The 14,153-nt window shown below is 39.7% G+C and overlaps 1 protein-coding gene across 1 annotated transcript; it reads right to left on the reverse strand.

Moving 5' to 3' along the window:
• Nucleotides 1–697: 697 nt before the first annotated feature.
• LOC145494811 (failed axon connections homolog) lies at nt 698–3,718 on the reverse strand. Its single transcript, XM_081474385.1, has 2 exons — nt 3,142–3,718; nt 698–1,425 (listed from the first exon to the last, which is right to left on the reverse strand). Exons 1-2 carry the CDS (start codon nt 3,549–3,551, stop codon nt 996–998), a joined length of 840 nt encoding a protein of 279 aa, XP_081330511.1. The 5' UTR covers nt 3,552–3,718; the 3' UTR covers nt 698–995.
• Between the last annotated feature and the right edge of the window lie 10,435 nt (nt 3,719–14,153).

Here is a 14,153-nt window from a genome sequence, read left to right on the forward strand (position 1 = left end):
AAAAGGTTGTGGTTAGTTGGCTGTAGTCTGAGGGAAAAATCCTGTCGTAAATTTATAGAACGTACAGTGCGATCCCAAGTTAATAAATTAACGTCAAGAAAACGGAGCTTTTCGAAAACGCTGGTGTCACGATATTCATGTGATCTCCCTGACCGAGTTTTCCTCAAACTCAAACCAATTTAAAATGACCGGTGATTTTTGCGTTTTGAAATTTCTCTGGCGTACTGTAGACAGAAAACATTTGATGCGTTTTTAGAGTGAAACCTCCGTTTTCAAAAAATCTCCGGCGCAGGGTGGACGGGGCCTTATTTGCTATCGAAATAACTACAAAAAAAAAAAAAAAAAAAAAAAGCTATTGCGAGGCTGAAATGAAACCCAAAATGCAAGCCATTTGCTAACACAGTGGAACCTCGGGTTGCGACCACCTCCTCGCCGGTAAGCGACCACCCCTCCTCAGCGACCAGTTTTCCAATTAAGTAACCAAATTTTTCCAAGTCAAATCACTATATTTGGAACCTCTTGTAATTGACCACCTCTCGCAAGTGACTGCGACCACTGTCAGAGCTAAAAATTTGAAATTTTCTTTTGTTCTTAACCCCCCGTAAGTCAATGGACAGATAATAGAGCGAAAATTGCATAATAAGGTGTTGGGCATTATCGCATTCGTTGGATAGTACGAGAGACGGAAATTTCTCAATCGGAAGCACCAGATTGTTTTTTTTCAAAATTGACTTTTCACATGAATAAAACATTTAAAACATAGATAGGTCTCAACAGTTACCTTATGCTAATGAGGCAAACTTTTGACCCAATATGATCTAAGTTCTCGTAAGTGATCACTTTCCGTAAGCAACAACCTAGGCTTGACATTTTGGGTGGTCGCTTACGGAAGGTTCGACTGTAACAATAAAATGTTCATCACGTTTTATAATGCCTGAATGAATAAATGGACGTGTCGCAAAGAATCCGAGAAAGCAGATAACATCGTCCTTAACTTAGTCAGATTTATGTTTTTTCGAAATGATTTCATCCCAGTCCGGATAATACATCTCCTTCATCCGCTGGGCATGCTCCTCAAGATTCTTGATTTTAGACTTGGTGAGTTCAGCGAAAGGACTTTGCGGACAGTCCAAAACAGAGGAGGTGATGAACGCAAATACGGCAACGTCAGCCAGGCAAGGTTTTTCACCAAACAGAAATTTCTTCTGGCCTAAAATTGCTGACACAGCAAGCAAATCCCTCTCAGCTATTCCGTACAAATCTTGCTCCGAGTGACGACCAATGCCGTGCGACCACAGATCCCTTCTGACCTTTCTATCTACCTTGTAGCATGCGAGAAGTCTGAGAGGCAGGACAAGATGACCAAAGAAAACCTTTCGCATGTGCTCGGCGTAGTTAGTGCACCAGCGGTAGTATACAATTGTCCTATAGAGGATCAAGGAGACGGAAATTAAATTATCTCATTTGTCCTATCGGAAATATGATGCCTAATGGTAAGTATCGAGCGGTCTAAGGGCCTGTTTCCAAGGAGGGAGTGTTACCCTAGCGAGCGGGTTAACCCTAGCTGGAAGGCAAAAGATAGCCGAGGTTTACAAGCAAAATTTCACTGGTAGGGTAACCCTAAAACCAGGGACATTTTAATGCGCGGTTACACTCAGAGTCTGGGAACAAGTAGAAAGTTAACCCGGGTAGGCGGGTTAACCATACCTGGAGTGTTTACAAGGGAAAAGAGTTAACCCGCCAGCCAGGGTAACCCTAGCACGCAGATAGGGTAACCCGCCTACCCGGGTAACCAAAGCTGCCTAACTGCCTTGTAAACACGACGAGTGAGTGAGTGCTAGGGTCACCTGCTTGCTAGGGTAACCCTCTCTCCTTTCAAACAGGCCCGAAGTCATTATATGTTCCCGGCCGGGAATGTTGTGTTATACTTTCAAAGCGCCTCTTTCTACCCAAGAGTATGCCCCATTAATTAATCCAATTCATCGTTTAATAGCGACATACCTGGACAAACATGTGAGTCTGATGGACTCTTGGCCCTTATGCAGTTTTTAGATTGCGTTAATATAGAGCGGTTTTCAACTGAGTGTCGTAAAACCAAAACCAAACCAATTACTTACCAATTAGACTACTAAGCCAATCTCAAACCGTAGTAAAACCAAAACCACAACCAAAGTAATTATCTAATTACTTTCGACACTCAAATGAAAACCGCTCTATTCAACACAATTCAGCATATTTAATTTATCTCTTTATATGTCCGTTACTATTAGAAACTGAGAAAATGCAGGTTCTTGTCCTTCATAAAGACATAAAAATATTCAGGTTTGAAAGGGATTCGAATCCATGACCTCGGCGATGCCGGTTCAGTGCTCTTCCAACTGAGCTATTAAGCCAAGTGGGAACTGGTCAAGTTTAGGGTTAGATAAATTATGCCGGCGTATTTTCGAGCATAATACTATGGTGCGAGCATCGAGCTCAATGCCAGCATAATAGTCATGTCTAGGAGCATAAAAGTTGATAAAATTATCCTGCTAATAAAAACATCAAAATAATGTGTTTAAAAAATATCAATTGTGGGCTTTTTGGCTGCTTTATGCTGCTTTCTTGAAGGCCTGGTTTTCTGTTTGAAGGCCTGGCTACCTTACTTTATGACTGGCTCCCCAGGCAGTTTTCACTTGTCATGAACCCAACTGAAGAGACTGCTGACATTTAGCTCTTGTTGCTCCGTACTAAAGCATTCTATTTCAAAGGCGTTGTTGTTATTTAAAAGAACGACATTAAATATTAGATATGTTAGCCCGTATTTTGTTTGTTTGTTTGTTTGTTTTTTTTTTGCGCAAAATTCACCCCGCATCTTTGAGCATAATCCTAGGGCACGAGCATAATTTCGAGCATAATGCTATGAGTTTAGGAGTGACGCTCAAAACCATAATGCTCAAATTTTCGAGCGTAATTTATATAACCCTAGTCACGTTGTGAGGTGACTCCAAGAGGACACCTTACCCGATTAATTGACAGTGATTGGGACTGGATATGTTGATACGCTTGTTTTAGAATTCTCGCTGTAATAATTAAACGTAACGGTCAAATAATAATAATAATAATAATCTCTTCATCGGAACATAAGACTGTGTAACTCACCAGTAAGTGTTCTCTTCCAACATGGTGCGAATACTGTGAGCAATGGCCTTTTCTGTGTTGGTCAAATGAGAATCAATATCTACTTTGAACTCTCTCTTCAGAAACTGAATACAGAAATTGGAATCAGCAATTTCTTGGCCGTTAAACTCGATCCAAGGTATTTTCCCCTTCCTAGAAAACTTCAAACCATATTCATTTTCGTACGGAATCCTTGTCATGTGAAGGAAGGTTTCCAATTTTAAACATGGAGGGCTAGCATTTGCTACCAAATTGGTTGGAGGGAACTGATGTAAAATGACCGTACCAGGCCTCGGCTTCTTGGTTTTTTGCTCTTTTTTAAACATCTTCACAAGGAGATAAATGACAACAAATGCTGTGGAAGCGATGCCAGCGTATAGAATAGACACCATGGTTTAACTCGTCGCAACTGTAAAGAGTGAATTCCCATGCGTTTTGTGCATGGATGGCATGACTTGGCACTTCTTTGTCACGCAACAAATCAAATCTTTATCGAATTTGCATATCAATGCAGCATTCATGAAAATTAAGCAACCATGACCACGTTTTGTAGAATAAAGCGAAGAGTATTCTAGATATATAGACTCTAAAGGCCAAGAGGAAGCAAGGAGTATCCTTTCTAAAACTAAAGTTTGGTACTTGAGTTCTTCAGGTAGACAGCCGTTTCCACAAGAAATCGGTCAATTTGAATTTTAGAAATACTGCCATGATCGTTACGACCTTCTAGATAATGTAATAGTCACATTTTATTACGAGTGAATGTGCGCGTCATCCCTGACCTAGTTGATTAGTTATGCAAAGAAAAGGGAGACATTAGGCAAGTGTTCAACAGGCTTTTCATAGTGAGAGCTCTTCAGCAATACTTAAATGTAAAATTGATTCTTCTCTTAGCCTGAATCTTGCAGATGTATGGGTTTTTACGGTGACAGAATGTTAGAGACTTAAAATATGCGAGTTAAAGCCAAGATTTTGCTTTTGAGCGCGGCCGAGATCAGGACCGACATGCTGAGGTCTACGAAGCCGGTCGGCTTTTTTTTTTTTTTTTTTTTTTGCGAACGTTAGAGTTTCTGGCTCCAGCAGCGCGAAAGGCTCGAAAATTGCGAAGGCAAAATAGCCAAATCGTACTGCAAGTCATCCGTCTACTAGCGCACCTGGAAAGCAAGAAAGAGACGGTGAGATTCATCTTTCTTTAAAAAGATTTATTTTCGAGTCTGGCAATATGCAGTTTCTCCAGTTTGTAGACAAATCTATTTTTACAGGTTTTTCAGACAAATCTATCTGAAACCTGAAAAAGACCCAAGCAAAGTCTTGTCAGGTATAACAAGAGAAAATGGGTACAATTATTTTCTAAATTGTTGCGTTTCAAGTTACGATGACTGTACTGTACATCTAAGACTACTTGAGAACCAACATTTAGCTGGCATAGCGTAACAAAGACATGGCACAAGCCTCAACCCTGACCTCTTGTAGGGTTCATGCGATGTTTATACAAGACTCATGCAAAGCTGACTTTTGGGGTTGGATCCGTTAGGTCTCTCAATGCTAAGCATGTTCAGTGAGGCTAACTATGCAAATTGAAAAATATTTACAAAACCTCCCACGACAAGAATATGTTGGACTCTCTTTGACTGATGACCTCAACTGAATTGGCGAATTGTTAAACTGACACCGGCGGACCATCTGGGTTCCGAAATCACGAAATTAAAAGAACACTTTCCAAAAGGACAAAACGTTGAGGGTACGGTAACATTATTAAACTCTTATAAGATATTTCAGTCGTCGTCTGATCTCAATTATGCTACCTCCGGCTCTATTCCCCCCCTTTGCCAGGCGCTTAGAGAGAGTAGGGTAAACGAGAGGAAATCTCGAATTGAAACGTGCTCGTGTGAGTGGACCTCGGAGGGTGGAATAGGACTTGGCTAACTGCCCTCAAAATCGGTCATACAGGTTAAACTTCTTATCTGGTTAAATTTCCACCCTTCACCTACTCATATTAAAGTAATTAGTCAAACTGATCATCAGTGTCGGTTGTTTAAAGTTTATCCGGGATTACACATGATAAGCTAAGGCGTAACCGGAACTGATACTTGGGAAGGGTCTCAAGCATCTGTCACGTATCAGCGCCAGATGAACCATCTCTTGTTTTCAATTCCCTTGGAGCTGGTTCAAAACTGATCTTATTTAACAAGGTTTCAATTGCACTCGTCTTTTAACTATGTTGACTTATACCACCATCTCACTTCACTGTTAAAAAGACTACATATTTCCTCGGTCTCGTTTACAGAACGCCCGACGTAACTCCCCGCACGAACTGTTCGGTAATCGACCTAAATCAAACTCAATCGAACTTGTCGAATACTTGGTTCGATTATGTTTGGCAATCGAGCTAAGTCGAACCAAAAAATGTGCGAGGGCTCGATTGTGAACTATATCGAAAGTAATTGAACTTCTTCGAATGTTGAAACCATTACTCGAAGTAGACGAGATTTCTGAAAAGTCTTTAGCAAGTACGAACAACAAAGAATTGAATGAAACGAACAATAGAAATTATGTAACAAGAAGCTAAGAGCAACGCAGTGAGCTGAAACGAGGCTGGTTCAACAGTATAATGTTCAAAAGTGTAGCTGCTCTCGTCCCCTCCCGGGGGAGGGGCAACTCAGATATAAAAAGGACGGAGCCGCTAAGAGATACCAAGATCCTGTTTGGTGGGAGTGGCTTGAAAGTTTATTCTGCCCTAAAAGATACAAATCATCCATAGCACATTATCTCTTGTCATATTTTTTTCGGCTCAACGCCTTAAAAGGTACTGCAAAAGCTTCCGCTGTGGACCTTAGTGAGGCTAAGCACCCTAAGAGGTAGCAAAACCGCTTTTTTTTAACCTCTAAAAGGTACGACGAGCACCCCGGTCCTTTTTTAATTTGGGAAGCCCCCCCCCCCCCCCCTCCCCGCCTCCTTCGGGCTCTCGAAAGTTTGTAATTCTTTTCATTGTCAGCAGCTGTTTTGTTCTTGGGCTAGGGACATTGTTCCTGTTGTTTGTTCTATGCTACTCTCAAAGCCATTCATGATGTGAGACCTTACGAGAGCTGACTCCACACATAATGTTCTTCGTAAGACAGCCTAGAAAAACAAAACATTCAGAAAAACATTATTACTCCCGTTTTTAATCGAATGTATTCCAGATTCGACCATCGAACTTATTCGAACTCAGTCAAAGTGCGATTGCGTTCGATTAATATTACTCCATTATATTTCTTGTGAGTTTGATTGTGTCTGATTGCCGAGCTCTATCGAACCTAATCACTCGATTAAGTTCGATCAATCGAACGTTTGATTTAGTTCGAGCAGTTAAGTCGAAAAATGCGACAGAGGGGCTCAATGACGTCAGCCATGCATTGCCACTCACGTCATTCTCGCTACCAGTGCCCGCGCGTTTTGGATCAGCGGTGATTGAACTCGCAACGCACTCGACAAAATAAACAATAGCCCTTTTCACGGTTAATTTTTCTCACTTGCATTACATTGTAATCCAATGTGGATGCGAGGCAATTTCGGGCTAAGACTAAACAATAGCCCGAAATTGCCTCACATAAATGCTAGATTTTATTGTAATGCAAATGAGCAAAATTAACCGTGAAAAGGGCTATTGGAACCCAAAACGTCTGCCTCCGGGTTTGATTTGCGCTTGCGCTAAAGTGGAAAATAGAATCAACTGTCCTTGTTTAATCATTCTAACTGGTATGCACTTCCACCACGCAATTTAATCCACCTTTGGAAGTAGTTATTTTCATAGCAAGAGAACATCAATGACGTGACATCCGCTACATCGACAGTTTCTTCGGTGAATGAATATGTTTAGTAAACGCTACCTGTTCACTTCTGAATTTGGACAAACATAAAGATATTCTAAACGATGGTCTGTCAACAGCTGTTTCTTTATTCTTTCTTTTTTCCTTAGAGACAATTCGCAATTTTTATTTGTTTGACTTTCCGCTGTAATGAACTATAAAAGATATATCAGAGTAGAAAAATATGCTATGGCGGGTGATAAATAGCGAGGACAGCAAGAGCCAGGAGTGTCTGACTGTCTCCACATCTTTACTGGGAATCTCTCAGTTTCCAAAAAATAACAATAGAATAAAATAAAATAAACTACTACGAAAGTCGCAAAAAACTACACGAGCCAAAACTACTAAAGTCGTAATGTCTTCATCTCTGAGGAGTCATTCAATCAAAAGATATAGCCACGGTGGCTAGCATACGTTAGTTATATAAGACGACATTCCCCTCTTTCGACTCGTTACAACGTAAGTTTTCTCTAAACACGATATTTACATGAACGTGGAAGAGAATATTTTTTGCAATTGCTGGCTACTCAAGCAATTACTAAGAACTTGAGAAAATGGAATAGAAATGGAAACAGAAATAGAATTTGGAAAGACCATACTTAAAATGTGAGCCGCAATACGAAACCGGAAACGAGTAATATATTAAAGCTAGTACTAATGTGATATTTAAAGGAGTTCAGTCACAATATTTGGGGTTATTTTGGCCATGCTCAAAATTACCTTTAAATTGAAGTAAACTTGAAAATAATGGTTTACTAAGGATAGAAAGGCACTTACGAGAAACCGACAAAGGAAAAAGGATGGTAGAGGATGGAGAAGATTAACACAGGCTAAACGTTTCAAGATGCGCAAGGCGTGACCTAATACACCTTTTGCTGTTCATTTACAGAAAATATCCATTCATTTGAGTCCAAAATTGATTGTGAGTGCTCATGCAAATTCTATTATTGAAAGTCTTTTGCTGAAAAAGGAATGTCCAAAAGTGTAAATGATTGTCGTTTCGTGACAACGAATTTCATTTCGACAAAAATGAGAATACATTTACAGCCAATGAATGCCAAAGGAAGGTATTGTTTATCTTCTGATGATTTTGATTGTTAATACATAATCAAGTGTTATTCTTGAACGTTCCTTACGCGCAAATGAAGGTCATATTGGTGTTAATGAGAGTATATTGACCATAATGAAACAGATGTGGACTCACATGAATGGATATTTTCTGTAAATGAATAGCAAAAGGTGTAGTAACTCTTTTAAGATAACTGGTCTATATCGAAAGAAGCTGTTGCAGGGAAACCGGAGAAAACATAGGGTATGTCATCTCAATCAGATTTGTGCTTCTTCTTTGAAATGATTTCATCCCAGTCTGGATAATACATGTCCTTCATTCTCTGCGCATGCTCCTCAAGATTCGTAGCCTTGGATTTGGTAAGTTCAGCAAAAGGACTTCTGGGTAACTCCCAAGTGGATGTAGCGATGAAGGCGAATACTGCAGCGTCAGCCAGGCAAGGTTTGTCTCCAAACAAGAATTTCTTCTGGCCTAGAATTGCTGACACAGCAAGCAAATCCCTCTCAGCTATTCCATACAGGTCTTGTTCGGAGTAACGACCAATACCGTGTGACCAGAGGTCGCTTCTGAACTTTCTTTGCAGCCAGTAAAATAGCAGATATCTGATTGGCAGGGAAAGATGACCGAAGAATGATTCTCGCACGGATCCGGCATTATCAGATAAATAACGGTAGTAAGCAATGGCCCTGTCAACGAACAACGAAAAAGAAAGACAGTTAATGTAAGTTCATTGGTCTTAGCAGATTTGGAGGCATTCTTCTCGGAGCTCGTTTGACAACAAAGGAGGGAAAGTACGATGTTCTTACTCGACATTTTGAGGTCTTCTGTGATCTATTACTGAACAGACGCACGGCAACATTAGAATCTACTTGTTTTATATAATGCCGTAATGATTCGATTTAGCGTCCTCCTTTCATAAGCGCCACCTCTCCAAAAAGCATCCCTGTTCAAATGTGTTTTTATTAATAGGCGTCCCTATTTCAATAAGCTTTCCCATTCAAATAAGCGTTCCCTTTCCGAATAAGCGCTCCCCCCCCCCCCTTAAATGTGTTTATGAATAAGCGCCCCCTTTCCAATAAGCATCCATATTTTAATATTATAATATTTTCACGCGACAAGTATCCTTTTGATAAAACATATATATTAATGACGTCATCCATGCGTCTGTTCTCCAATTGATCATAAGTAAGAGCCGATCAAAATGAGAGAATAATTCGACATACCATAATTATAAATGTTAATTGGTTATTGTTACATGTCAATATTTCTTTAAAATCATGGCAAAAACTTATTAGAATCTAAGTGGAATTCAGGTGTCTATTGGGACTAACTGGTGAGTTATATCTCATGGTCATGCAGTTGCTGATTTTATATATAATGTAACAGACTCGGTCATTCCACAAAACCATCTTGATACTACATGTGCAAGGTACATCATTCTGTAAACAACGTCCTCTGTGGTCGCTTAAAATTTATGCCGAATCGGACACCGCGGAAACACGTTTTTTGGGGCGCGATACAGTATTTTGCTGGTCAGCGGTACACCTTAACAAGACTACAAAATGCCTGCAACTTTTACATTGTTTACGCAGCGAGTCTTGTCGACAGTCAAAAAGATACAAAACTTAGAGCGCACACTGTAAACTTAGCTTTTAGACTCCGCTCATTTGTTGGTTAGTTCTCAGTTAATATTATATATTGTGCCAAAGCAAAACTGAACTTGCACACGGTGTGAAATTGTTGTTGTTTCGTGAAAGTTCATGGTCGCAAGCGGCGAGCCAGTGGCAATTTACGTTACGATGTGCGCTAACACTAAAACTAAGCAGCTTTTGTGTTGCTGTAGCGGTGTTCTGAGGACATCAACTTCTCAAGTTTGTTGAATTGATGGGCTTGAACCGTGTGAGTCGGTATGTCAACGGCATTTCGATCAAATTCGTCGGGAAGACAAGCTCGTGTTCATCCACTTGTTCGATTGAGGGCACTCGCGTAAGTAAACACGGTCATCCTGTCTCCACTCGGTATCACCGAAATATGGACCAAGTTGGCCGAAATCGAAGCAATGCTTCGTATAAATCTTGCACACGTTGGTGTAACAAGTGTAGGACTGAATCCCTAAAAGGGTTCAAAATCTGGACTCAACTCGGGGAAGAATTCACCGAGGTATGTTTTATCATAAATTATCCACTTTTAATTATACTGTACTTCAGTAAGCTTGAGGCTGGCGAAAATAAAATTTTAAATTTTCATGTTTATTATTGTTTCTTTGTTTCTTGTCATAATTTCGAATTATTGCAGTTCTGTAGTTTGCTTTTAGCGCCTCTAAAGTGTGAAAATTATTTTAAACTAGTTGCATAGCTATTAGAGCTTAGAAAAAAAGCTATTTAGCTATTAGAAAAACCACAAGAAGTACATGGCATCTGATTATCTAAAGATGGCAGAAGTCATGGAATACAAAGCTGTTAAAAGGGTAATTAAAAATACATGCATATGTTATTGCAAGACAATAAAAATACCATAAAATCTGGGTAATAACAACTTCCAATTAAAACTCAATAAATGAATTTCATTTTTAGTTATAAATAGGCTATCCCCCCTGTATTCACAAAGCAATCTTCTGATTGTAAGGCCACCCAGATAATTTCTGACCACATTACCTTAGAGCCTGAGACTCTGTATAACTTTCTAAGATTAATATTTGTTTACATATTACTATTATCTGGATTTCCCAATAGAAAACTTCTCCTATTGTAAATTTTTTTCTATTTTGGCTCAGCAAAAATCCTTTTAGATACTGTCCATGGATGATTTCCACAACATCAATGCTGTAAAAACACCAACTGAGAGAACAGTGACCAATGCTCTCCATATGGCAACTCCTCTCCTGAACATTCAGCCATCTGTTGATGGTGGGGAGAGGCAGGGGGCAGGAGCCCGGGAGAATATGGGGCGGCAGCCCGGGAGAATAGGGGGCAGGAATCCAGAGAGAAATGCAAAATGCTAATTTTTGTCATTCATGGCTTCAAATACTTTCAAAAACAAGAACTGAAAATGTTACTTGACTTTCATTTAGTGTCTTTAGAGACTTCTAGGCCGACGGGCAAAGAAAAATTCACCCTTGGGCTCAAAATGAGGCCCAAAATGAAACCCTTTGACAGTAGTTACGTCATAGGTCATTCACTTGAAAGACATGGGTAAGAGTAGCCAGGCTGAAAACGAAGGAAAAGGAAATGCCCAAGGGGTGTGCAGCTAAATGACTAAGATGTGTTTTGGGTCTCTTAATTTACAGGGGACAGGAGCAGGATGAACAAGGGTGGGAGTCAAGAGATAGAGGAATGGGAAGTGGGAGAACAGGGTATGGGAAGTGGGAGGTTCTGACTCCACCGTCTCTTCCCCCACTTGATGCAGTACCTTGTCCCTAAGTAAAAGGTAAAGTCTGCATAGAGCCAAGTGGCCCATCAGGTCAGGCTTATCTTGGGTTCTGTAGCATGAACCGACTAGGAGTATTTCTACTACCCCCTGCCGGATAGGATGCTAGTCGATCACAGGGTTACCCCCAGCATTATATTCACCAATACCCATATGTACACCTTTGTGGAGAGAAGCACCGTGAGAGTAAAAGTGTCGCCCAAAAACACAACACAATGTCCTTGACAAGGGCTCAAACACAGACCGCTTGATCCATTGCTGAGCGCACTAACCACAAGGCCACCGCACCTCCCACCTTGTCCCTTAGGCCTAACCTTAACCCTAAACCTACAAAAAGGAGTCTGTAGACTTCAGTCAAGTTTATCTCTTTTATCACTTGTGTATTTGAGACAATTTCTAATTTCCTCGCTTTCTGCCATTCAGTTTACAGTACCAGAGCCTGATTTTAAGTGATTCGTAACTACTGACGGAACTTGTTTTTGCAACTTACAACTTCAGACTTTGCACAAAATTTCTCACTGGAGAAAAGCAATGTTGTAGAACTTAAGTGATGAACTAAATGCAAAAAATATTAATTTGTAAGAAATGTATCTGTTCTTTAATACATGCTTTTGTGTCTAGTATCTGAGTTGGATGTAGCGAAGATACATTACCAATGGTTTGTAGACGACAGTAAGCCAATTCAGAGACACAGTGGCATAAACAAACCCACTTGTTAGCCAAATATCACAGGAAAAAAAATAAATGCATATAATTATATAATTTATTGCCATCAGGTGCTATAATGTCTTGTAATAAAGTGGTTACAAGTTAAGTAAGAATCTTACAGAAGGGAGGATGATACAATATTATGACTAAGGGAATCATAATTAATTTCATATTGATTCAAAGCACGTGATATGTACATGTCTGATTCATTAAGCACATACAATGTAAAAATTATTTTGTAGTGATTGAGCAAAGCTCATCTGAATTAAATTAAATGAAAGGAAAAACAACAGTCAATTATTTATGTCAGTTGATACACTGCACATGTAAGATTGGGAAATAGAAATCGAAAAGCTTCGAATGACTGAGTAAACAACATAAACTAGTGGGTTTCATTGAAGAGTTGATTACTGCCTCTCTGAAATGTTGAATGTCTTTTCAGCATCAAAAGATGTGAAACTTGACAACATCCCATAAGTGGAAGCGGTTTCGTGTAAACAAATTCAGGTGTTTGGGCATTTTAAAATATTTAGTTACCTGTGCATACATGTACAAGGAAACGGCCTTGAAAATTTCCATGTACTATCAACATGTAATCGATGTAAACAAAAAAGACCTCAAGCGAGGAAAAATGGTCTATGAACCGAACATATTGAGCGGTGTTGAATGTTTTCAGTATTTCCAGCGTTCGCTGCCGCCAACAAATCACAATATTTTCGATCTCTACTCCCTTCGCAAACGCCACCATTATATATAAATGTAGGCTTAAACAATCTTTAATGATAGAGAAATATCTTCTGAATGAAATGAACAAATGTTTTATTCTGACAACAAACGGCAGGTACAAAAAAATTATTTCACCTGTTCCAAAAGGCGCAGAAAGTCAGAAAGGTGATAGAAACGCCAAACAAGCCAGTCTTTAACGACAAATTCTTATCAAAGTTTCTTTGACGCGTTGCGAAATATAATCTAAATGAAAAAGCACCACATGTCGGCGCAAAGTGAGTGTGAATAAAACGGTCCCGACTTACATGTACCTTAACCACTTCATGCAAATTACACTTGCAATCCAACTAGTCTTCAAAATCCTTGCAAAAGCTTCGTGCAGAACCAATCTTCTGCTTTGCTGGATACCCATCGTTGTTTTCGACAATTCTGAGGCGAGGGCGACTGAAGCAACACGATCTAGGCTCGAGTCAGCAAACTACACATTACTCCACACAAAATGACTCCCCTGTACCCCTATTCATTACCGGAACATTGTTTGAGTATTAAAAACCCATTTAAGGACGTCAAACTCACCAATAACGAGAAGTATCAAGGATATTTTCGACCTTAAAACGAACCAAAATACTGATCTCGGAAAACTGATCGATCGAAGGACAGCACAGCCTGTTGGTGATGACCACTGACCAGTTACGGTGACGTCAAAAAACGTATTTCCGCGGTGTCGCCGAATCGTCAATGCAATATCATCAAGCAAGATATCTATATTACCTTATTCATTATTATATATTAATTTTCATACCTTTATCTTTCTAATGATTGCCCTCTCAATTGTAGCCTTTAAACTCTCAAATATAGTGAAATTTGCAAACAACTCTCAAACTGAATGGAATAAAAGTAAACATATCCCCACTCAGGTACACACTGCGGATCTATTCTAATTAGTAAGCTAGGGATTGTATTGTCACGCTTTACTCACTGTTTAACAATGGAAAATAAATCGTTTAGAAATAGCGAGCCGTGACTGGCGTAGCCTTCAGTGCAGGCGTTTTCCGTGTGTTCACGAGTTATCGGTATTGTTGTCTCTCTTTTAGTCTCACGTCTACTAATTAGGACCCCTTTTCGTCTCTTGCGAGATGGCGCTCATCTTATCAAAATGCGTGCGCTCGCTCGCCAAAAGAAGAAGTCCTTTTCTTTTTTTGGTAGTGTATATTAATTTA

The sequence above is a fragment of the Orbicella franksi genome, chromosome 8 (genome assembly GCF_964199315.1).
Source record: "Orbicella franksi chromosome 8, jaOrbFran1.1, whole genome shotgun sequence".
NCBI lineage: Eukaryota > Metazoa > Cnidaria > Anthozoa > Scleractinia > Merulinidae > Orbicella > Orbicella franksi.

Excerpts from the sequence above, each read along its gene's own strand:
- LOC145494811 (XM_081474385.1), bottom strand. The coding sequence starts at position 3,551 with ATGGTGTCTATTCTATACGCTGGCATCGCTTCCACAGCATTTGTTGTC. Across the intron at positions 1,426-3,141 it reads TTGGAAGAGAACACTTACTG|GACAATTGTATACTACCGCT; the intron begins GTGAGTTACACA and ends GATCCTCTATAG.